This window comes from Poecilia mexicana, unplaced genomic scaffold, assembly GCF_051168715.1.
Source record: "Poecilia mexicana isolate PSO_F unplaced genomic scaffold, ASM5116871v1 scaffold_6, whole genome shotgun sequence".
Classification (NCBI taxonomy): Eukaryota; Metazoa; Chordata; class Actinopteri; order Cyprinodontiformes; family Poeciliidae; genus Poecilia; species Poecilia mexicana.
In genome coordinates, this window is record NW_028263375.1 from 1,591,964 (window position 1) to 1,617,112 (window position 25,149).

Below are 25,149 nucleotides of genomic sequence, written 5' to 3' on the forward strand. Positions count from 1 at the left end.
ATATTGCCTGGATCTCCCTTTCTTTTCTATACTTATCATTTGAATACCCCATGTGACTGATATTGACAGATTCTTAGATTCATTAACTTCCCTCAGTACAGTCACTTTCAGTAACTTTCCATCCTGAATGAGAGGGGCAATGTTCAGTGTAGGGATCCCGTGGCACAGCAGCATTTCACCGACTGAAAGAAGATTGCACAACCTAAAGTTTGACTACAGCTTTGAGTGGATTTGTGTTGGCTATGTGTCTTTTACTTCTCCCTGCATCAAAATATCCACTCTGCCCTAAAGGCTAATTGCATATTTAGTCCAAAAAGTTCAAACAAAAAAACACATAAGCTCAGTCGTTGGATCTGGAGCAAAATTCATTTGACATATTGCATGACTGGAGGATAGAAAGATTAAAATCCTGAAGAATGATATGCAGCTTAGAAGTTTTCATGATTCTGTACTTTGTTTTATTTGTATTTTTTCAAGCATTTTGTGATGCTTCTTTGTTGAAGGTCATCAAGTGCAAAATGTTCAATGATTAGCCAGAGCTTCATTTATGGACTGAAATCTTTCAAACAGCTTTAAAGTGGAGAGCAGTCAGCAGAGGTGTTTAGGGCTAATTAATGCTGATAGCGCCCATTTGGTTTCTGCACCTCCAGCAACCCAATTGTTTTTATCGCTGCTGTAATTATGTGCACATCTCTAAGCAGTTATGGTTCGATATGTCATGAATATATGTTACTACTCTCCAATCTCCTGATCTGATTGAAATGCAAATATATTTATTTGTATGCGAGTAAATTTTGTTTAAAAAAATCATTCTTGTGTGATAATTATAAATAGTATTAAATAAAACTGTAAATTCAGCTGTAATCAGAAAAAACAGTGGCATGGTGCAGCTTTCCTGGTGGTTTAGAGTTCAAATGGATCAGTGGGAAATTCCATGACATCAGGACAGTCCAACCTTCTGTCTGTATATATAGAGGCATCTTACTGTAAGTGTGTATTGAGCTGCAGGCAACAACAATTACAGTTGCATCAATCTGACGATCAAAGTATGGAGAGACACATGAACGGTGAGTTCTACAAAACACAACTTTGTTCATTGAATTGTTCTTTCTTTAATTTAATTCATTCATTTAATTGGTTTGCATAAAAGCTATGGAATAAAAAAGTACTATTTTTCTCAGAACTATGACTTTAATGCCAGATTAGTCAGAATTATTTTGGGGGGTCTAAATTCTGAGATTAAAGTAAGGAATTTTTATTTATTTTATTTTGGATAGGTCCTAATCCTGTGCCTCACAAAATAGTACCAAATAATGTCAACATATACTCATGTGTCTTCATAGTTAACAAACATTCACAAGCAAATAATAATTTCAGTTTTTTTGCAGTAAAAATCAGTGGAGGAATCCATCAAATGACTTTAAGAATATGATTTTAAAAAGTCTTTAAATCTTATTTTACAAGTCAGTAGTAAAATCATTACACTATTTGTTAGCACTTAAAAACTGGATCAAAATATCAAACAGCTGATAACTTTTTTTGAATTGATGGAATCATATGGACTAATGACAATTTCATACACACACACACACACACACACACACACACACACACACACACACACACACACTCACAGTCATGTTTTCATGACTTGTGGGGACATTGCATTGACTTCTGTTGATTTTCTACAGCCCAACCCTTACCCTACCCCTAATCATCACATTCCTAACCGTTACCCTGACCCCATACCTAACCATCACAGACCTAACCCTTAACCCCCAAAAAGTATTTTGCCTCATGGGGATCAAGAAAATGTCCCCACAAGAAGCAATAACATATCCTTAAATGATAATTACAATATAAAAACACACACACAAACACCCAGACTGAAGGTGCAATGCTGCAGGAAAGGCAGATCACTGTTCAGGATGCAAATAAAATTTCATAAAATTTCCACAAGGAGAAATCACTTATGAAGAAACTATTAAAAATGTAATAAAGAATCACAAGTGATTCTTTATTAAATAAATTTGAGTCACAACAAATTAGAAGGTCAGGGAATCAGAATATCTGACTTGAAAAGAAAACTTTAATATGTAACTTTTAATTTAATTTAATATTTACTGTGCACCTGGTGAATTTAAACCTCTGTATGAGTGTGCATATGTGTGTGTGTGTGTGTGTGTGTGTGTGTGTGTGTGTGTGTGTGTGTGTGTGTGTGTGTGTGTGTGTGTGTGTGTGTGTGTGTGTGTGTAGTTGGTAGTGTGCTTGTTTATATAAGGTTCTCCATAAATTCATATGAATTTGTATGTTATTAACTTTAAAGGTCAGACCACCGTTGGAGAGCTGATAAACCCAGAAAAAGGCTCTCCAGGTGCTGCTGAGGACATGGAGGCTGCAGAGAGCTTCATCCAACAAGCCATGGAAATAATCCTCCAAGAGGCTGTGAAGAAAGCAACCAATGTCAAAGAGAAGGTAAAACTATAATCTTCCTTCCTGTTCCTTAGCTCTTTGCTGCTGTGCTACAAAGTATACAGGATGTGTGACAGTAAAAGTTGGCCTCTGTTAAATAGGTGTGTGAGTGGCGCTCCCCTGAACAGCTGAAGGAGCTGCTGGACCTCGAGCTCAAAGACACGGGAGAGTCTGAGTCCAAGATCCTGCAGTGCTGCAGGGACGCCATCAGATACAGTGTGAAGACTGGTAACTGAGTGAAACGTTCTTATTTTGTGTGCTTAATAACATAAACATGAGGATGCAGGTGAACTGAACTGCATATTCGTTAAAGTTCAAAGTACTTAACATTAAGATAAAATGTGTCAAATAAAATGTATACATTTCTGCCATAAGCTGGGCGCTGGCTGAGCACTGAGCTCAGGGAAGCAAGGCCTGCAGTACCTTAGATGTTGTTTTGACAAAAAACACACAGCAGGAGGTCAATCTGAGAGTCAAAGCATAGATATATTTCCTGAAGTCACAAGGTGCTGCTGTAGGTTGGTGTTTCAGACTGGGAGACGTGTCAACCAGTCAATAAGCTCCATCATCTTATAGATGCTCATTTTCACCTCTACAGGTCATCCTCGTTTCTTCAACCAGCTGTTTGCAGGGATGGAGCCTCATTCCATGGTGGCTAGCTTCATCATTGAGGCAATAAAAACCAGCCAGTGAGTGATACAGCATCATGTTATAAGCCTCATGAAAAAAATATGCACCATTGGTTTTACATAGTATTATAGCTAGCCTGCATTATTCCATGAAATTCTATCAGGTACACATATGAGATGGCCCCGGTCTTCACTCTGATTGAAGATGTTTTACTGAAGACCATGATGAAGCTGATTGGATGGGAGGAGGGAGGCGACGGACTCTTTAATCCCGGTTCGTATTGCAGCATTATTTCTGTCATCTATTGAGTCATAATGGTCTTTATCGGAATCTTTATTCCTGTTTCTGACAAACGCTGCTCTTTCTGGGTTTACTTTCTCCTCCAGGAGGCTCCATGTCCAACATGTATGCTGTGAATTTAGCTCGGTATCGTTACTGTCCAGATTTCAAAGAGATCGGGATCTATGCTTCTCCACGACTGGTCATGTTGACGTCTCAGGAGGTATGATTCTAGAGAAACTTGTCAGAAAAATTAGACTTTAGATTAGTTTTGTTTGGCAAGCATTCCAATGCTATCGACCAAGCAGGAGGGAAAGCCATCATGAAGAACCTTTGTCATTATTACCTCTCCGTGAGGTCCGTCCATCCATCCATCCATCCATCCATCCATTTTCTTCCACTTATCCGGGGTCTGGTCGGGGGACAGCAGCTTCAGAAGGGAGGCCCAGACTTCCCTCTCCCCACCCACTTCTTCCAGCTCCTCCGGGGGAACCCCAAGGCGTTCCCAAGCCAGCTGAGAGACATAGTCCCTCCAGCGTGTCCTGGGTCTTCCCCGAGGCCTCCTCCCGGTGGGACGTGCCCGGAACACCTCACCAGGGAGGCGTCCAGTAGGAATCCTTACCAGATGGCCGAGCCACCTCAACTGGCTCCTCTCGACGTGGAGGAGCAGCAGCTCTACTCTGAGTCCCTCCCGGATGACCGAGCTTCTCACCCCATCTCTAAGGGAGAGCCCAGACACCCTGCGGAGGAAAGCCATTTCGGCTGCTTGTATCCGTGATCTTGTTCTTTCGGTCATGACCCAAAGCACATGACCATAGATGAGGGTGGGAACGTAGATTGACCTGTAAATTGAGAGCTTCGCTTTTTGACTCAGCTCTCTCTTCACCACGACAGACCAGTACAGCACCTGTTTCACTGCAGATGCTGCACCAATCCGCCTGTCGATCTCCCGCTCCCTTCTTCCCTCATTCGTGAACAAGATCCCCAGATACTTAAACTCCTCTACTTGAGGCAGGATGACCCCCCTGACCCAGAGAAGGCACTCTAACCTTTTCCGGCCCAAAACCATTTGCCAATGAAACCTCTCCATGAGGTTTCATTGTCAAATGCAGTTGAACCTAGATATATACATTGGATAAGACGACATGAAGTTTTTCTAACTGTTTGACATTGAATCAGACTAAAATTTTCCAGTCTAAAGTCAGATAGGATCATAAAAACTGCTCCTGTTTGCTATTTGCCATAATAAGCACATTAGGGTAGTTATTGCTTTCCTATGCAATTCCGATTGATTCTCATCTACCTCCACTGCTCTGTCTGGGATTTCTCCCACAGAGCACAGTTCCTCCAGTAGAATTGAATTTGATCAGCAAACAGAAAGCGGCATTGTGAACAATGACATACATTTTCTGCTCTGTTTTAGAATTGTTGTCTGCCTTTGTTGTCTGCCTATGATTGTAGCTTCGCAATGACAGGAAGCTGTGAAGGAAGTGACGGAAGCTGTTCAGTTCGTGTTTTCAATACTTCCACATACTGAGTAGTTAAAGTCAGATCAAGAGGAACTTTTAAGGAGAATATTATTGCTGGGAAAGATGTTGTTCGATTTGACAATTCTGTCTTCGCAGTGGGGGATGGCTGCTTACATAGCACTCAGTTTCTGGTAGGCTTCATAGCGTAGTTGACACATGACATACCTCCCGGCCAAATGTTAACGATTGGGTTAAATTTAGTGCACACCTCCAGGAAGCAATCGTTTCTCAAGAACTGAGGATCCAAACCTTCTGGGCGAAGCAAAGCATAGAACAAGGGGCTGGTTTTTAGCAGGCTACCACCACAGCAAAAGTAAAAAACTTTGTGAGGATGCTAATTAAAGCTGGTAAAATAGTGTCCTTATTTATAGTAGAACAAGTCCTGTACCGGTAATCGCTGACTCAGCATAAAAGAAGCAATTACTTCAAAACCAGCACAAGAAGTTAGTTACCGTATTTGCTTTCTTGTGTTGGTGAAAAAAATCTCATTGAAATTTTTTTCACCAACTTCAATAATTATTACGACTTCAATAAGTTCTTGAAGTGTTTGGCCGTATTGACCAACTTTTGGTTGAAAGAAAGGAGGAAGCTACACTGTCCCAACAGCAAAGTAGAGAAGTGGAAGCATCATGTTATGTGTGCTATCTGATGAAATGTGTTTTTACAAAATATGTATTTCAGTTCCACAATCTTGGCATAAAAAAACTGAAGAAAGCTGGTGAAAATACGTTTTCACAGCATCATATGTTAACAGTGGAGAGAAAGACGTAAGTCTTGATCCCACTGGTGAAATATATATGAGGGTTATTTAGTTGCCCTTCAGTCAGTTAAACAGTTTCTTGTTATTTTAAATAAAATACAAGTATAGAAAAGTAAGAGTTGCAAATATTTCGATTCCTAAGCAATGTTATTGTTTTCAGGGTCATTACTCCATCGCTAAGGCAGCAGCTTTACTGGGATTTGGCACTAAGAACGTTTATGTGGTTCCCTCTGATAACAGGTAAGCTGTTCCTGACACTTTCTGACCTTCTTTCAAGTATTATTTCTGAAAAAGCAAAGACAAAAGTAATATGCAAGGGGTAAACACTTTTACTTGGTACTGTAAAATTAAACACAAGGTAAATGTAGATGTAATTCAAAAATGAATGAGCCAATTGAACAAAATAGTTTTCTTAAACTAAGAAATAGGAACATTATTGTGTAAAATTGACTTTTTTGAGTCTTACATCATGTTATAATTTTATTCCCTCTCAACAACATACTTGGAGTGTTGATTTGATTCTTTTATGGATGTTTAAGAAATTCTTGAATCTCCCATGGCAACCATTCAGGTGTGCAAAACACCTATTTGGACCGAGCTAGCCAGCTGTAATTAGCAAACAGCTGGTGGAACTGCTTATCTGTTACTTCACATTGTGACGCTGTAAAAATGTTGTTAAAGAGTTAATAGAAGAGCCATGGTGTGATGACTTCCTGAAGGCAGAGTTTCAGAAAGAGCAGGAATTTCTGAAGAGATGGAGGCCCAATTTCAAGGCGTTACATTATGAAGTCAAATTTCTTTTAAGTCATATTTGACATATGCAATATTTTTGTCACAACCAAACATTGTGCTGCAGAATGATACTATATGGGTGGAAATCACATAATACTGCCCCTATAGACAAGGTTATCTGCTCCATAGGTTGATTACTGTAAAACAGGGTAGCTTGTTCCTAGTAAAAAGGTGTTGGTTAGTGCTCCACTTTTAGACAAACCATGGCACTTTTGTTACTAAAAACTAAAAAAAAGAAAAATCCAGACAAAGACTTAACACTACCAGACTAATAGAGTAGTCACTACTAGACTAAAAGCTAACAGTAACAGGTGAGGGACAGGAGAACCTTGAAAAAAATTCACATTGAAATTAACATTGTTTTAAAATGGCTGCTTCATATAGTTGATCTTAAACCATATATTCCCTCCTTTTCAGGGGAAAAATGATTCCATCTGCTCTGGAAGAAAAAATACAGCTGGCAAAAAGTGAGGTGAGCCACCCAGCTTATTTGAGTGTGTGTGTGTGTGTGTATGTGTGTGTGTGTGTGTGTGTGTGTGTGTGTGTGTGTGTGCGTGTGCGTGTGTGTGTGTGTGTGGATGGGGGTGGCTTTACTTTTTGCATCTTTCATATGTCTTTGCCTGTTTGCACACACGTGTCTCTTCAGGGTGCAGTTCCTTTCTTCGTAAATGCCACTGCTGGAACAACAGTGCTTGGTGCGTTTGATCCTATCGATGAGATCGCCAACATCTGCGAGAAGCACAACCTGTGGCTCCATGTGGATGTGAGCTGCTCCACTGGTTTATTACCCCAGGTCTCCACAGCAGCTCACATCATCATTGCTGTATTTTTATTTTCCTCAGGCATGCTGGGGTGGAGGCGCTCTCGTGTCGAAGAAGCACAAGCACTTGTTAAAAGGCATCCAGAGGTGAGCAGCAGCGCTGTCAGTGGGTATTTTGTGCCCGTTTGGGTCACACGTATTAGATGAAAGCATCTGTTATGGACTGGAGCTCCACTCCCTAAAGATCTCAAGATTATAAACAGCCAGAGTTTATTATTATTCACCCCCCAAATGAGAGATAATAAACATCACGCTAATTAAGTGTTAGTTCTAAAAACATTCTGAGTTCTGAACCAGCAGAATAAGATGACTCCCTCTGGAGGATACATCCTAACAGCATGGCATGGTCTTAAAAGTGACTCAACCATTCAGCTAAAACTTGAGATTTACTGTTTCTGTTTGTTCCTGATTAGAGTCAATTCTGTTGCCTGGAACCTTCACAAAATGCTGATGGCTACCCTGCAGTGCTCAGCCTTCCTGGTCCGAGACAAGAGTGTAAGAGAGCACGCTTATTACCTGATCTGTTGCAGACATTTTTTTAAAAAGTCATTTCAATCTGGACAGACTCAGACGAGAACAAGAAACAATTAAAAGATTTAATGACAGCAATGAATAACAGTTCTTTGGCGCTCGGGCCCCGGCAGCTGATTTGAGCTGAGATTTGATGTGAACTCGATGAACATCCCGATAACTGATTAGGGATGCTCTCCCCCGGGGCCCGACACTGGTGGTGGTGGTCAGGAAGGGTTCCATCCTGGAGAACCGAAGGATGAGGGTGGAGATGGGGAGGTGGTGGGTTGAACGCAGCTGGGAAGCGTCTGACGGTTTGGGTGTGGATCCTCTTATGAAGAGCCTGATTGCTGATTGAACGTGCAGGGTGAGGTCCAGGCTGAGGACGGGGATGAGCATGACGTCAATGGGTGAACGGAGGGGGCGGAGTCTTCCAGCTTGAACCTCTGCTAAAGCTCCATTATAATGGAGGCAACAATCCGCATTTTTGTACTAGCGTAAAACAATATTTTAGCTCCCCTAAAGTTGAATATTTTTCACAATAGTATTCAAGCTTTTTTTTTTTTCTTTTTACAAGTGTCTCCTTCAGCGCTGCCACTGTGCTGGGGCTTCATACCTCTTCCAGCAGGACAAGTTCTACGATGTGAGCTATGACACTGGGGATAAGTCGGTCCAGTGCAGCAGGAAGCCGGACGCCTTCAAGTTCTGGCTCGTGTGGAAAGCTGTAGGCACCAGAGAGCTGGAGTACAGGGTGGACAGGGCCCTGGCTTTGGCCCGGTGAGTCCTGGGAAGAGGAATCTGGGATGGTTTACTTTTTTTACAGAGAGTTATACTTTCACAAGGGTGAAAGTAGGGGGGTACAGTCGGGTACTGCATACCCCAAAAAGATTTAGCAGAGGTACGCAGTACCTGCAAGAGAGGGGAGCGGCTCTCTGCTGTAAAAAATCAGTGGGTTCACTGTGCAGCCGTGAGTTCACCCACTAATCAGCCATGACTGATTAGTTTTTCAAGAACAATCCAAAGCACGACTTAATCAGTTAATAAATAGCTAACCCTCACCCAAAATTCAGTCCAGTCACTCAAAGACTCAAAATCTGATACATAAAATCCACAATAGTTATCAAACAAGGCAGTCAAGTTCGCTTCATCATTCAGTTTAAGAAAAAGTTTTCTAAGTAAACCCAGCAGATTGCATCAAGTTATTGACTCGCAGGAATTCACCATACGTGGCATGTATGTAGCCACAGTAGAGAGGAAATCTCCCCTTTAACAGGAAGAAACCTCGAGCAGAACCACAACCTGGCCCAGTGTGAACAGTCTGATTTTAAGAAGTCAGATCATACACATCACTCTCTTCTGATTTTAAATCTTCTTTGTGATGCAGGTATCTCGCACAAGAGATTAAAAAAAGAGAAGGATTCAGATTGGTAATAGAGGTGGGTTTTTCTTTCAACCAATATATGTATAATTCCTGATATATTCATTGAGGTAGTTATTTGCAAAAGTTATCAGATATGTGACACATTTCCATGTCTAAACTATTTCGTTTTGAAAAAAAAAAAAAAATGTTATTCACAGCCTGAGTTTGCAAATGTTTGCTTCTGGTACATTCCACCGAGTCTGAGGAACCTTCCAGAAAGCCCCGAGCTGTGGAAGAAGCTACACACTGTAAGGAGTCTGTTTTTAATATGTTGGCATATGAAGGTTACATTAGCTTCAGTATCTTTGTTCAGCTAGAGTTGCAGTATGCAACTTTCATTAAAAAATATGACTTTTACATATTTGTTAAAACTATCACAATCTTGTGACAGATAATCTGTGAAGAGTTCGATCTCCACCTCCTCCCTTTGCTCCAACTGAAAACAACCAATCAGAGCCAGTAGGCGGATCTTAGTGCTGTCACTCATTCTCATGTACTCACTGCTAAATGTGCTAATAGTGGAGAAACTATTAACCATTACTGGAAAACAGTTTATCTGCCATCTGCCATCCTCAGCATCCACAACAAACTATGCTAGCTACAGCGTAGCAAAGAGTAAGGGCGAAGGAGGTCTTTTTCTCACAGATTATCTCATACCATAGTGACAGTTTCATCAAATATGTAAAAAAATATGTGTTTATAAAAGTTACTGCAGCTTTAATCCTTGAATCATGTTGGTGAACAGTAAATTATAAATTATAGCTGAGTTAGATGGTAAAACATAAGAACTGCTTTTACTCATCTCTTAGGACCATGAAGCCAATGTTTAGCAAACAGTCCATGATTTTTAAGCATGCGATCCTCAGTCTTTCATTCCTGAACCAGACCTCTGCTGGAACCAGTCTGTAAGTGTAAAAATTAAAGACAGTGAAAGTTGTAGCCTCTCTCTTTCACCTGCAGGTGGCGCCAGTAGTTAAGGAGCGTATGATGAAGAAGGGCAGTATGATGATTGGATATCAGAAGCATGGAGACAAGCCCAACTTCTTCCGGATGGTGGTGATCAGCCCTCAGGTGAGCAAGCAGGATTTGGATTTTGTCCTGGATGAGATACACAGGCTGGGAAAGGACTTGTGATCCAGGACGGGTTTCCTCAAGAGCTTTTATTCATCTGCTGTGGATGGACTTGAAAGTTCATCATTTTCTGGAACCTAAATGAATCAACAGAAGCTGTAGTCGTAACGACAGACTGTACCATCACCTGGATCCTGCAAAGACAACTGATGATCTGTACATATGCAACAATTTTTATTCTTTGTATCCATACAAAAGCAATAGAGGAGCTATAATTCCCCAACATTGTCAATCCACAAACATGTATTAAATATTTTTGTCTATAAATTTTATGTATTTTAAATTTTGACATGTTTGAACATTTTGTATGTACACTGAACACCACTGTTTCCTTTTTATATTCATTGTGTTGTGCCTTCATTTCCATTATTTTTGTGCTATTTTCTTGAGTTTACTTGTAGTATTAGTTATTGTTTTTCCATAAAAAGTTTTTCAAAACAGCACTAACTTACGAAGTTTAAGTTTTCATCCTCACATCAAACAGTAGCTGTGTTTCTATTAACCAAAAAATTGCACAAATTGAAATTCTGAAATAAATGTTCTTAATGTAAATATGTTTGACATCAGACCTCTTTTATTAGCTACCCACACTTATACCGGATTACAGTCCAAACTGTAGAAAGTTACTGTACAGCTTAAGACAGAGATGCTAAAATCAGAAGTACGGTCGGCCTCCAGTTATCCAGTTCATCAAAGCCCTCATAATCATCATCATCAGAATAATTACTGTCAGGCACAGCACTGACAGTAATGATCGGGCACATGGTTATTGAAGGGCTTACAGCTTCACCTTCATAAGCTGTTGCCATAACAGCAGCAGCTGCAATTTGTACTTGTACAGTTTTTATCTATGATGTTTATATAGCACAGTGTAAGATATCTAAATGTTAGAGGTCACTAAAATAACCATTATTAAATAGATACAATTCTGAAGCACATGAATAAGTTGTCCTACATGTTTCATAAATGTTCTGCCTGAGATGTTCCCCGTGTCAAACGATTTTGTGAACACTGCTATAACCAGACAACATTTAGTTTGAGAGGAAAGAATGTGGGGTCAGTGAATACATCTGACCTTATGACCCATGATCCTGAAGTCTCATTTACACAGTGGCGATAATGAACGACACACACGCTTCAGAACGATCAGAGATAGTTGGTTTATTATTGTTCCAGTTCTTTTCCACTTTTTACACTCGTGATATCAAAAGCTTCCTCAATTGAAAATATGAAGAAGTCACTGAGGGTAAAAGTGCCAAAAGTAATATATTCCAAGTACAAATTTCAACCCTGATGGAGTTATTAATGCAAAATATGCAGGGACATGATTCTGCAAATGATTCTTTATAAACTTACAGAAGATATGATGAACCTGAGAAACTGTCAGCGTATCATAAATCCTTTCCCAGGCTGTGTATCTCATCCAGGACAAAGTCCATGTCCTGCCTGCTGACCTGAGGGCTGATCACCACCATCCTGAAGAAGTTGGCTTGGCCTCTGTGAGGCTGGTAGCCCACCATCATGCTGCCCTTCTTCATCATGCGTTCCTTAACAACTGGCGCCACCTGGAGGCACAGGGGGCAACAAAAGATACTAAATAAAAACTTCATAATAATGCATCCAAACTCAAACAACAATCCACAACAGCATGCCAAAGTCTACAGCAAGAACTCATGGCCCATAGGTTCAAGGTTCAAATCTAAATTTTAGATACTGGCACAGATCTGAAACTATTTCTGATGAACAGATCAGACTGATTAAATTTGTCTATATCTCAGTAGCCAAAATAAATAGCTTTTTAAGCAGCAGGGTGCAAACCCATCTATTGACTAAAAAACATAAAGGGCACTCCAATTTGGAATTTATTTGAACTTAAAATTGACCATCAAAATTACTTTGATATAACACACCTTTCTTAACATAGAAGAATGGGTATATATTGACAAAAATGACCAAAAGAGCTGTTCTCATAAACTAAGTGCAGGTTGTAATTTTGAATGTTGTGTTGATCTAAGGAACAGCTGAGCCTTGACTAAGCAAGTCACCAAATACAGAAAGATAGAAGCAGATAAAATAAGGTCTCTTTACAACCCCACTGTAAAACATTTGGGAACTGAGGACAATGAGTTGTGTGGACAAGCTTTGTGCGTGAAATTCTTGACCATTCTTTCTTGTTGTACATCTTCAGCTGGTCAACAGTCTGGGGTCTCTTTTGATATGCTTCATGACATGCTATTCATTTTAAGACAGGTCTGGACTGCAGACAGGCCAGCCTAGTACTATATTATAGAGCCAATGTATTGTAGTATACAGAATATGACTTGGCATTGTCTGGCTGGGATAAGCAGGGGGCTCCATGAAAAACATGTTGTTCCAAAACCTGAATGTACCTTTCAGCATTAACAGTGTCTTCACAAGTTACTCATTCCACACACATGCCAGTACCATCACAGACACTCCTGAACTGTGTACAGGGAACAATCCGGACGGTTCTTTTCCTCTCTGGCCTGGCGGACACCACCATCAAGATTTTAAAAAAATCTTCACGTTGCGTCAGCCCATCGTAGATGAACTGGGGCTCAGGGAAGCTGGCAATGTTTCTGGGTGTTATTGATATATGGCTTTCATTTCACATAGGAAAGGTTTAACTGGCCCTTGTAGATCTAGTGACAAACTGTACTTACTTACAATGGTTTTCTGAAGTGCTCGTGAGCTCATGTGTTACAGAATGATGTCGGCTTTTAATGCAATACCACCTGAGGGATCGAAGGTCACGGGTATTCAGTGCTGCTTTCGGTCTTCCTGCTTACTTGCAAAGATTTCTTCAGATTTTCTGAATATTTCGATGATGGCTTCGACTGTAAAAGATGAAATCCCTACAATACTGCTGTTGAGAGATGTTGTTCTTTAACTGCTGGACTATTTGGTCATGCAGTTGCTCACAAAGTGGTGAACCTCACCTCATTCTTGCTTGTAAACATTTTTCAGGGATGACTCACTTGTTTATAATAAAGTTATAATTAAAGGTTCCAAACAAGTGTTTTTTTGAGCATTCCTCAACTTTCCTAGTCTTTTGTTGTCCGTCCTTACTTATTTTGGATCGTGGTGCAGGCATTGAATTCAAAATGAGTGAATATTTGCAAAACCATCAAAAAGTTGATCCATTGGAACATTAAATATCCATCCTTTGTAGTATGGCAGAGATAGCTCTATGTATGTATAGTACAACTGAATATTCATTGAAAAGGATTTGCAGATCATTGCATTATATTTTTTTAGGTTTTTCCACACTTTAACAATAACATTGCTTCATTACATACATTGTGTAGTTTTTCCTGGAACTCTGGGCCATCTGGCAGGTCCCTCAGACTTGGTGGGATGTACCAGAAGCAAACATTTGCATATTCAGGCTGCAGAAGAACAAAGCAAAAAATAAATAAATAAATAAATAAATCACACCATTTAAAATTCAAATTAAACATTTAACATTTCATTAATAAAAGGTAAACTTGCCTCCATTACAAGACGGAAGCCTTCCCTTTTTGTAATTTCGTCTGCAAGATACCTACAAAAGAAATTATGCAATGAGTGTAGAAAAAGAGTGCACTAGGTGAAAATGGTAAAATGAAGAAAGGGCATGCTTCAACAACTTGTCAGCGGCTTTAAAGGAGAAAAACATATTAAATTTGGTTTTTGCAAATGTCAAGGATTCATACATCCTCTTGGCAAATCTCAATATTAGATTTCTCTGTTTGGAAGAGACACTCTGCGATGCAGAGAGCAATAAGAAGATGGTCACAGGAAGCTGAAATAGCCTTGCAGGGTTGCTTGTTTTGAGGCTACAGACTGGGATGCACTGTGCCAGCCACAAAGAAAGGACATCAATGTTATGACTGAGTGTCTGATAGACTGCATAAACTTCTGTGTGGACAGCATCATCCCCACCAGAACAACCAGAACAGTGAGAAGCTTCCCCGGTAACAAACCTGGATCACCAGTGAACTAAAGGAACTGATAACCAAGAAAAGAGAGGCTTCAGAGACAAATGATCACAGAAGCAACTTAAAGTCAACATTAGAGACAGCAAGGAGCTGAGGTTCAAAACGCCACCAGACAGCTGCTTCAGTAAACCCACTGTCACCTGAACGAAGCACTGAGGATCAATGTTCTGTCTAATTTCACGTCAGAAACTCCAGAAGACACAGATGGACGCCTAAATAACCACCTGAAAAACAGATCGCGGTCTATGTGTCTGCAAGGATGACGTCTATTGAAAGGGGGAAGCAGACTTTACTTCTTGAGGAAGGTTAGGTTCTCCAGTGTTTGCAACAAGAAGCTGCATTTTTTTCTGCAAGCGTTGTGGAGAACTCAATCTCTCCCACCACCATCTGCTAGGGCAGCAACAAAGAAGATCAACAAGCTGATTGGGAAACAGTTCCAGAACTTCTGGAGATAACTGTGTAAAGAAGGACTCTTCATAAAATGAAGAGCATTACGGATAACTCTGAGCATCCTCTTCATCCAACTGTCAGACAGAAACAGAGTGCCCCAGTCAGAGACTTTTAGAGAACCACTGTGATACAGACCACAACCGGAGATCATTCCTGGCCACAGCCATCAGAGGCTACACATTTATTTTCCCTTTAGAATGAATAATATATTTTTGAATTGAATTGAATTTAACTTAGTCATTTCAAAGCTTCAAAGCACAGCAAAAGCCTTTCTTAATTCCAGCTGGACAGGTTCCATCCTGATATAACCAGGCTGAACTGTTGCCCTGCAGCCAAACTGACCTGGCCATGGTGAGAGCTCTGTCCACCCTCTGCTCCAGCTCACTGGTACCCAAAGCTTTCCACATTAGCCAGAATTTGAAGGCATCTGGCTTCCTGCTGCACTGGACCGACTTGTCCCCGGTGTCGTAGCTCAAGTCGTAGAACTTGTCCTGCTGAAAGAGGTAGGAAGCCCTAGCGGAGTGGCAGCGCTGGAGGAGATGCTGCAGAGAGACAGCAACGCTAAATGTGATGTCCTGTTTTTTTTCATCCACTTGCAATTTCTAGGTGTCTTATAAAATGTAAACATCAACATTTTTGCTTAAGTGTTAAAAGGTGCATTGCATTTCTAAATAAGAGAATCATCAGAGCTGTTCTTACAGTTTTGTCTCTGACCAGGAAAGCTGAGCATTGCAGACAGGCCATCAGCATCTTGTGAGGGTTCCAGGAAACAGAGTCGACTCTTTACAAAGGAACAAAGGTGAGACATTAACCTCTGTGGTGCCATCACAAGAACCTGGCTTTTCTGTATTTCATCATTTCAATGAAAGTTAATATACAACCAAACACAAATTCTCAACTGATTTAAAGGAAACATCAGACTCACACTTGTTACTGAATTGAGGGGTAATTCTTTGGTCTCACTGTTACCGGATGCTGAGCACTACACTTCCTACTGAATATTTTTTGTTAAAGACTTATTTAGATTTGCAACTAAAGATACTGACTTTAGTTGCAAAGTCAATATCTTTGCAACTAAAAGATACTGACATGGAGAAATATCTTGCGTTAATGTGTATTAAGTTATATTTTGTGTTTGAAGTAATAAAGTAAGCACTTAAAGTCGTCATAAGAGGGTGTCTCAAAAGTGGCCTTTATGCATGACAATCATTAGTTTTTAATGTTTTAATGTGCCTGTGTTTGTGTTGCTCCACTGTGCCCTTAAATTGCTGCTTAGGGACAAATTGAATTGAATTGAATTGAATTGAATTGAATTGAATTGAATTGAATTGGATTGAATTGAATTGAATTGAATTGAATTGAATTGAATTAGCAGATGTTATCTATTCTGGGACGGTTGTGCATCTTTCAAACACGAATGAAATTAACCAGTGAATCACCTGTGAATTCCTTTCATTAGGAGCTTGTGCTTGTTGGACACGAGAACTGCTCCTCCCCAACATGCCTGTTAAAGAGAAAAACAAAATGACCATACATGCTATTGCCATGGTTGCGTTGCGTGAATGAATTCCTTGACTTACATCCACATGCAGCCACAGTTTGTATTTCTCACAGATATCTGCAATTTCGTCAATAGGATCAAAGGCTCCAAGGACAGTGGTCCCCGCCGTGGCATTCACCATGAAGGGAACTCCACCCTGAATTCAAACACAAGCATTTGATCTGACTTTCTCGCAAAAGTGTTGACCTTACATATCTTTCGAATAAAGTTTCTCACCTCACTTTTAACAGACTCTATTTGCTCCTCAAGAGCAGAGGGAATCATCTTTCCTCTGAAATACAAAAACAAGTTAGAGTTTCATCATAAAATTTCTTCAAAATAAACAAACACATGCTTTTACACAACTGCAAAAGAAATTAAACCTTTTGTAGATAATATTAAAATATTAATAATAAAACCAGTTCTGTGAGACTAGATCTGACAGAACTAGAAGCAGCAGAGTTCCAAAACGTGTGTGGTGATTTACCTCTTATCAGACGGAACCACAAAGACATTCTTTGTGCCGATTCCCATTAGAGCTGCAGCTTTTGAGATGGAGTAATGACACTGGAAGAGATCAAAACAGAGTTCATGTGCAGTCAAAACAAAAACCATGAAAAGCCGCTGCCTGATCTTCCTTTTTAAGAGTCAAGTCCACTTGGTTGTGAAATCCATCAGTTCAAACAAGCAGGCTCTTTATTACACTGTAACTGATTTTTTTTTTTTTTTTGACAGGAGACAAAAAACCTGCTGCCTTAGTGTGAATCTTTATGGAAGTTTTCTGCTGGGACATGTTGTACATTAACAACCTACCTCTTGTGATGTGAACACCGCCAGCCGGGGAGCTGCAGAGTTTCCAAGCTCCTTGATTTCAGGAAAATGACGGTACCTGGCTAGGTTCAAGGCGTACATGTTGGACATCGACCCACCTTAAAAAAACAAGATGGGACACATTGGGACACCAGATCTACTGACAGCTAGTGAGTGATTAAAGCTGTACGAACACACGGTTAAACCTGCTGGTGGAATTGTGATAAATGTGTGCCATCTGGACAACTTTATTTTACTTATGGAGCTGTGACTTCTTCTCTGTCAGAAAATACTGAAGGATAAGATTCAGTCATGATCATATTGTCTATGACTTGTGTCTTTATCAAAACAATTCTGTAAAGAAAAGTAGGCAAAAGTTCCTCGGCAAGGTAAAAATACTAATTTCCTATCAACAATGCCAATTCTTGACTGCCTTCATTAAGTGAGGAAGTTAACTACCTTTTCACACAGGGTCGTCTTGGTTTTGGGCTTTATTCAAGCCTCAACTAAATCATTTGACCCCTGCATTCGTCCCGGATGATATTTCATTTGATGATTTGAAACATTTTAGTGGGACAAAAAAAACAAGGAAAGTTTTAAGGGGACAAATACTCTTTCATTGTTTAATATCTGGTAGTGAGCTGCCAGTGTAAACTAATACCTGCGTTAAAGAGTCCATCTCCTCCTTCCTCCCAGCCAACTATCTGTATCAGCTTCCTGAGCACAGCATTCTCCATCAGAGTGAAGACTGGAGACATCTCATAGGTGTACCTGAGCAAAATGACACGTTTCCCCATCAGCATCCTTCATCCTACGATATAAAAGACTGTAAGGCTCAATTAATTCATATTAATTAATATTAAGTGAGGGTCTCACAGGCTGGGTTTGAGAGCATCAGTGATGAAGCTAGCCACCAGGGAGTATGGTTCCAGCCCCGCATACAGCTGGTTGAAGAAATGAGGATGAGCTGGAAATGAAACACAAACGGTTCATTCAGGGAGAAAAAACATCTACTCACATATCATCACAGAGCTCCAACTAGGACAGAATAATTATGAAAGATTAGAGATTTATAATAACCCTTTCCAGGTTTCAGCTTTCTATGTGATGCAAATTAAAGTAGGGCTGAAACCAAATAAGCATTAATAGGACTATGCAGACTCCAAAAAGTCTACTTACAAGATATTTACAGCAGTAATGAGACAAAGCTGTACAAAACATTTATGACTTTTCAAGTCATTCCGTCTGTCTGTAAATCTGTTCTACCCAGAACTCCTCAAGTGGTAGTATTAACTTCACCTGGTTCAAATATTGTTAAAAATATATCTATTAAGCAACTTCTGCTGTGAAATTACAGATCAGTCAATCCCGCAAAATAACCAAGCAGAAAGAGTTGAGCTTTTTACATGATGTCAGAATGATTTTCATCCTCCGCTACAAATGATCAACCATTTACTAAAGGAATGCTGTTATTGCATTTCAGGGAAAACAATGTTTGCATGCACCTCAATAAAGTAATGCAATAAATTTGCCATGTGATTCATATTAAAATGCCACAACAGTGACACAGTTACACAAATATTTATTTTTAATTGATAAACATGAAAACTTTGCACAAACAGTTCAGATTAACATGTAATGAAACTACTATCAAGCATTGAAGAAATGGTGATTTACAGTGTTCCTCCCTACAAACTGCAAAGAGAAGCAGCATCCATTGACAACTGCATTGTCACTTAGCGAGTCATGATGAGATTGCAAAAGTACCCAGGCACAGCGAACCTCTAGTTCAGTGGTGGAAAATATTTAATGAAAAAATATTGGCTTACAAAAATACCAAAAAAATGAAAAACAAACTCAGTCCTGAAACAGGAAGAGCTCAGATAATAACCAGTAGGATCCAGTGGATTTCTCCTTCTCATTGTTCATCAGACACCACTGAAGTTTGGAATAAAATGTAAGAATGAATTCACAATAAGCACATGAACGCCACTGCAATCATAAATTAAGCCACACATATCATATATAGACTTGGGCCACATAAACTATACCACTATGGTATGTTCCACATACCACATGATATGTGGTATGTTAATTTCCAGAACTGGTCCAGTAATACCAGTTGCCATGTCAGCAGTCAACCAGCAGTGCTGTCCTGACATCACACATGGCCCAGACCTGTCTGCTCCCTAATAGCTACTAAGCTATTTCATATAGCAGCTATTTTATATAGCCCAATGACAATTCTGTCATTGGGCGACGGTTAATGGGAGGAGTCTTTCTATAGGAAAGTTGTGTGTTTTATTCTCGTGTCACATACTGCAATATGTAACTTTGATAAAAATGGGTCTTTTACATATTTGTCAAACTTGTTTTGACAGTAAGACAGAATATCTGTGAAAAAAATCCAGCTCCACTGCCTTCTTCCAGTGCTCCCACTAACTGTAGAAATACACCACTAAGTCAGAAGCAACCAATCAGTGCCAGGAGGAGGGTCTTAGTGCTTTCAAACACTCTTATGATCATCCTCTACTCTTGCTCTCTGCTATGCTACAGCTGGTTCACTACAATATAGCCAGCCATGAATGCTAGGCTAGTTAACATGGCCACCGATGACAGTGGATAAACAGCTTCCCTGTAAGTAACTGTAACTTGTTTCTCCGCCATCAGGACATTGAGCAGTACTGACTGATAGCACAAAGACCCTCCTCCTGGCTCTGATTGGTTGTTTTTGGTCCATTTCTTCAGACGACAACAGCAGCACAGGGAGGAGGAGAAGGAGACTGATCTTTTCTCTGGTGAATGTGGTTCTATTGTGGAGTGCTTTGACAGGATGATTAGTAAATGCTGTATAAATTCACTCTGTCTAGACCAGGGGTAGGAAATCCTGGTCCTCGAGGGCCAGTGTCCTGCAACTCTTAGATGTCTCCCTGGTCCAACACACTTGAATCCAACAACTGAATTGCCTCCTAAATGCAGTCAGGTTCTCCAGAGTCCTGCTAACGACCTCATTATTTGACTCAGGTGTGTTGAAGTAGAGATACATCTCAAAGTTGCAGGAGACCGGCCCTCGAGGCTTGGAGTTGACCACCCCTAGTTTAGACAGTGTCTTGGTTTCGCCATAAGAATTAAAGACAACACTGCCCACAAAGCAGACATATCTGGCATCAGGAGGCTACTGGCATGGCTACAGGTGTTTCAACTGGAACGGGCCAATTCTGGAAATGATAGCACCTTTGTTCATTACTGCTCCACTGTAGAGTAAAAAGATCAATTCTGTTACTATGGACACAACACAGCTAGCCTGGCTGCTTCACAGTCATGCATCTGGTGCTTTGATTTGAGTTCATTCATGCTGGAGCTACTGATCTTGGCTTCCATTTGAGCTCAGTCTGACTTACTGGTTTTGACACTGTATCTGATGGCATCTCGGCACCGCTCCAGGATCCTTGCCTCAGGCTCTCCACTGTCTCTAAGCTCCAGATCCAGAAGCTCCTTCAGCTCCTCTGGGGAGTGCCACTCACAAACCTGTTTAGCAAGGACAACAGTGTTTCTGCCCAGGTTCACTCAAGTAAATTACTTTCTGCTACATGCAAAGGAAAGATATAAAATTTCTAACCTTTTGTCTGACATCAGTGGCCTTCTTCACTGCATCTTCTAAAATCATAGTCAATGACTGTTGTAGAAAGCTTTCAGTAGCAGCAAAGTCCAGAGGTGGGCCATTCAGGGGATCATTGTCTACGATTACAGAGCAAACATTCTAGTAGTAGTGCAGACTTAAAATACACACACACACACACACACATATATATATATGTGTGTGTGTGTGTGTGTGTGTGTATTATGACTCCTATGATTTTTGTATTCGTTCAAATTTTTCTATTTTTCTTGTATTATTTGTTGCATGTGTTGCCTTTTAGTAATAGAACTAAATTTGTTAAAAACAAATACTAGCATTTCAGCACTTATTAAATTATTTTCTAGTCAGCTAAGGCTGTCAGAACATTTGAAATTTATATGACACCTGATGTAACCCAAAAACACAACTCCACAAAAGGAAACTTTTTCTCAAAGTTTGTCAAATTTCACAAGGTGACCTTAAAAAAGTTTCCTCATAGGTCACAGCAACATTAACAAGAGACTATGATAACATACGTGTGTGTGCTTGTGTACGTGCGTGCGTGCGTGCGTGTGTGTGTGTGTGTGTGTGTGTAACATTTCTGCAATTTCACAATGAATAGACAAAATATCTTCCAGCCCTCAGCCCCAGCGGCATGTGAGAGCATGGCCCGCCCACTATAATCAGCTTTGCTCGTCCTGGACTGGAAGCTGCTTTTTATGATTATTTTTACCTCAGAGTGGTCAATTTTCTATTATTTCTGTCTCAACAGGCTTCCGCACTTCCCATTTCACAGAACTTGCGGGGGACAGAGGGCACAAAAATGATTTCTATGCCCTCTGTCCCTTGCACTTTTTTACAGCCGCGAGTTTTCCCGAGCCGTCTTTAAACGCAACATGAGCGCTAAGATGCTCGCCGGTTTGCAGTTTTTTTTTTTTTCAAAATAAAACTGAGTAAGCTGAGTAATGCTGTTGGATGCATATGATTAGCTAAATGGTGACTCGTTAATCCATACCAATATATCACTTTAACATTGCTAACAAGAAGCCAATAGTTTTGTCTGTTCGGAGATGGACTGTAGTAGATACATTTAACTTTTTTGGGAAAAAGGTACTTCTAAGAGTATTTTTACTGCACTGTACTTCTTACTTTACTTGAGTACTATTATGTAGTACTACTCTTATTTGAGTAGCTTGGTTGTGCATTTATTGTTTATATTGTATTAATAGACATTATACTTTTATCTCAAGAGTTATAAACGTTTGTTTATCATCTATATTAAATTAAAAGCCTGTTCTCTGTGCCCTTCCAAAATAAGCCATCGCCCCCCTCTGGAGCCAGTTCTGCACCCACATGGACGTTATAAAATATGTCCACGTGCATCAGTAACAGCCTTGTACACGTAGGCAGTGTCTAAGAAAATTGTATGTTATGTATTGTAAAAAAAAAAAAATTACGGTTTTAGAGTAATAAAATGTACAAAATAAATGAAATGGCAAACTCTGGAACGGAAGGATACAACGAGAAGACAAGTGTTGCATCTTACCTTTGATGTGCGTTTCTGTACTTGAAGCCATTCTTTTAGTGTCGTCCTTCTTTTCGTGCTGCTAACTTCAGTTATGTCTGCAGTTATATGTCGCTCTGCCCTCTAATGACAAGTTATAGTTGGCTGTTATTAAACAGCGGCTCACTGGAGAGTTTAAGAGAGTTGTCAGTTTTACGAGGACATGTCAGGGCAGAGAAGCGGAAAATTCCACAAAAGATGCTGCTTTAAGAACCAAATGGTCCGTCCCTTCTCATATTACAGTGGTTCTAAATGTCTGTCTTTTCCCTGGATGGCTCTTTATGGATCACGTTCTTGTGGACATACGAACAAGAATAGTCTAGGAACCCGATAGCCCCTTGCGTGTTTAGCAAACCGTTCAAACAGTTAATTGCCAGACTTGCCATCGCCTCACAGAATTTCAAAAGGACGTGCCTACGTGTAAACGTTTTTAAGTACAGCAGAGGATTCGGAAAAGCCTGGCGAGTGGGACAGGGTGTCAGCAATGGTCCCTGGATTTCAAGTCAAAATCTGAAACTCATGTCTTATATTTGCTACAAACAGAGCATCATATTTCACACATTTATTTAAGCTAATTTTGAGGACTAAACTTATAACTAATGAAAACCCAAAATTTAGTTTCTCCATAATATTTAATATTACGTGAGATCAATAAAGATTATTTTAAAACACAACGTGGGGTAAAGGAAGCTGTGTACTGTATGAATTACGCATGAAGGCATCCAGCCTGTGGCACAGTGAGGCGCTAAGGAAGCCCAGGTTTATGACAAGCTTTTTGTATTTATTCAATATCTTTGACGTCATCATTAACGTCAATTTTACATTTATACATTTCTAGTTATACTTTTGCCCAAGCCAGATCAACATTTGATGCTGGTCCTATAGGAAACATTTGGCCAACTAATAGACGTTTTTGGTCAACTAATAGGAGCAAAAAGTAGAAGTTTTATTCTAGTAGCTCTGCTGTCTTCACTATACCTTTTTATGCACTAGTTGACATTTTGTCATCAAAGTTAGCTGACATTCAATGTGAGAACTAGCTGACACAAATCATGCCCTCTAGTAGTGACATTTAAATGCGTGTACTAGTTGACTCATGTGACTAAAAGTTTTAACAAGTTGACTCTTGTGCAACAATAGGTCTAGTTATTCTATAAATAATCAATAATAAATGCCAAAGAAAATTATTAATGTAGATGAAACATACCAATAAAGACCATATGTACACTCGTCAAAGCTTTGAAAATGTTACCTATTCACTAGTGCAACTAAAACATTAGCTAGTTAACTTATACTGGTACATGTACCAGTGTGCTAGATTGTACAGTTGACAAAAATGCACCAGTTCATTAGTAACTTCACTTTTGGCCCAGATGTCAATTAGAAAGATCTAAAATGTTCACTGCTTCAATGGTTGGGGCCATTTCAGATGTACTAGTAAATTAATGGATCTAAAAAACATAGTTAACAAAGTTAACAAAGGCACCTCAGAGCATCAAATATTTACTAGTCACTTATATGTAAATTTTTTGTCTGCAAGACTAGGACTGAGTAACTGACAGCATAACAAAGGCAGAGGAACAACATGCAAACTGAGATGGACTTGGCTAAGTTTACAACCTCAAACCCTCATTCTTCCAAATCACCACACCAGGCAGCCAGGGACTCCACTGTCAGCTGAGCCCATATATTTATCCAGGTCTCAGGGGTTTTTAGGTGGTAATCAAACACAATTATGCTCCTATAAAGTAAACAAAGATCCACAGGAATTACAAAAGATTCCAGTCATGCTGTACAGGAAGTTTTTTTTTTCTTGAGAATTACATCTGTTAAAATATAGCTTCCCTTTTTTAATATTTTGTACACATAATGCCCCATGGTGATGTTAAAAGATCAGCAGTGGTATGAAAAAAAAAGAATCAAAATAACTTTTATGGATTCAGTGGAAAATGTGAGTTGGGCCGGAAGTTAGCAGGGCCTTACAGGGCCGCCAGCCCGGGGCCCTGGCACTGTGGGGTTCTCAATACTATTTAATGATAAATAATAAAGTATCACCTCTGATAAAACAAAACATATGTATGAGGTTTTGCAAATGACACTGCAAATTTTAGTGAGAGAAGAAAAAAAAACATTTTTTCTAAATGGATGAAATGTTTACCTTCGATAAATAATCTCTATTTTTTGGCATATAATAACCGCACCAAGGTATGTTCTTCTTCAAACTCTGATTTTATTATCATTTCGATTAAAAAAGTCCTTTCTCTCACCATCAAGTCAGCGCAGACAGGATTTCCTGGGATTTTATTTTTTGTTATAACATTGCCAAAACCCTGCAGTAATGTTGATAGATTCTAGTCCAGATGTTTCTCTAGTTAAAGATGGCTGCAGTTCAGCAAATCTTGTTAGGCTACTAATTGAAATCAAATGTGTTGAAGAAGGAAAACTTCCAAAGCAGGGCAGTGAGCCTTTAAGTCCAGGTCCTGAAACACTAGTCTTGTCTGAGCAAATACAGTGACTTGGTCATAGAGGTAGTCTAAACACAGAGAACACCGCCACCTAGTGGTACGTTTGCTTATCCTCCTGACCTTCCTCAAAGTTTTGCCCTCAGTCAAGCTAAGTAAAAATAAGTTTTACTCAGTTTGACCGCAAATGTTACATGACCTTGTGAAAAAAAAGAACTTGTAATTTCTGATAAATATCTACACAACAACAAATTTGCTATCATTCTTTAAAAATTACCATTCTAATTCTATTTGTATGTCTTAAAATAAAGAAACAAAGCTTTAACAAAAGGAAGATTGGCATATTCTGAGGATGTTGGG

The 25,149-nt window shown here is 39.7% G+C and overlaps 2 protein-coding genes across 2 annotated transcripts; one reads left to right on the forward strand and one right to left on the reverse strand.

The window, feature by feature from the left end:
- The first annotated feature begins 1,010 nt into the window (after nt 1–1,010).
- Nucleotides 1,011–10,895, forward strand: LOC106917565 (acidic amino acid decarboxylase GADL1-like). The gene is made up of 15 exons (XM_014986637.2): nt 1,011–1,067; nt 2,327–2,475; nt 2,574–2,700; nt 3,071–3,161; nt 3,266–3,375; nt 3,489–3,604; nt 5,831–5,910; nt 6,880–6,934; nt 7,109–7,225; nt 7,305–7,369; nt 7,696–7,777; nt 8,370–8,569; nt 9,177–9,228; nt 9,371–9,460; nt 10,173–10,895. Exons 1-15 carry the CDS (start codon nt 1,049–1,051, stop codon nt 10,344–10,346), a joined length of 1,527 nt encoding a protein of 508 aa, XP_014842123.2. The 5' UTR covers nt 1,011–1,048; the 3' UTR covers nt 10,347–10,895.
- A 589-nt stretch (nt 10,896–11,484) lies between these two features.
- On the reverse strand, nt 11,485–22,720 carry LOC106917573 (acidic amino acid decarboxylase GADL1-like). Its single transcript, XM_014986651.2, has 15 exons — nt 22,310–22,720; nt 20,764–20,882; nt 20,546–20,672; nt 18,021–18,111; nt 17,806–17,915; nt 17,148–17,263; nt 16,822–16,901; nt 16,572–16,626; nt 16,375–16,491; nt 16,234–16,298; nt 15,494–15,575; nt 15,137–15,336; nt 13,857–13,908; nt 13,664–13,753; nt 11,485–11,908 (listed from the first exon to the last, which is right to left on the reverse strand). Exons 1-15 carry the CDS (start codon nt 22,338–22,340, stop codon nt 11,735–11,737), a joined length of 1,509 nt encoding a protein of 502 aa, XP_014842137.2. The 5' UTR covers nt 22,341–22,720; the 3' UTR covers nt 11,485–11,734.
- Between the last annotated feature and the right edge of the window lie 2,429 nt (nt 22,721–25,149).

Bases quoted from the DNA above. Each gene is read 5' to 3' on its own strand.
- LOC106917565 (XM_014986637.2), top strand. The intron at 9,229-9,370 runs GTGGGTTTTTCT...TGTTATTCACAG, and splicing joins GATTCAGATTGGTAATAGAG to CCTGAGTTTGCAAATGTTTG. The intron at 9,461-10,172 runs GTAAGGAGTCTG...TTTCACCTGCAG, and splicing joins TGTGGAAGAAGCTACACACT to GTGGCGCCAGTAGTTAAGGA.
- LOC106917573 (XM_014986651.2), bottom strand. From the start codon at position 22,340: ATGGCTTCAAGTACAGAAACGCACATCAAAG. The intron at 20,883-22,309 runs GTAAGATGCAAC...CTGTAATCGTAG, and splicing joins TACAGAAACGCACATCAAAG to ACAATGATCCCCTGAATGGC. The intron at 13,754-13,856 runs GCAAGTTTACCT...GTTCTTCTGCAG, and splicing joins GCTTCCGTCTTGTAATGGAG to CCTGAATATGCAAATGTTTG.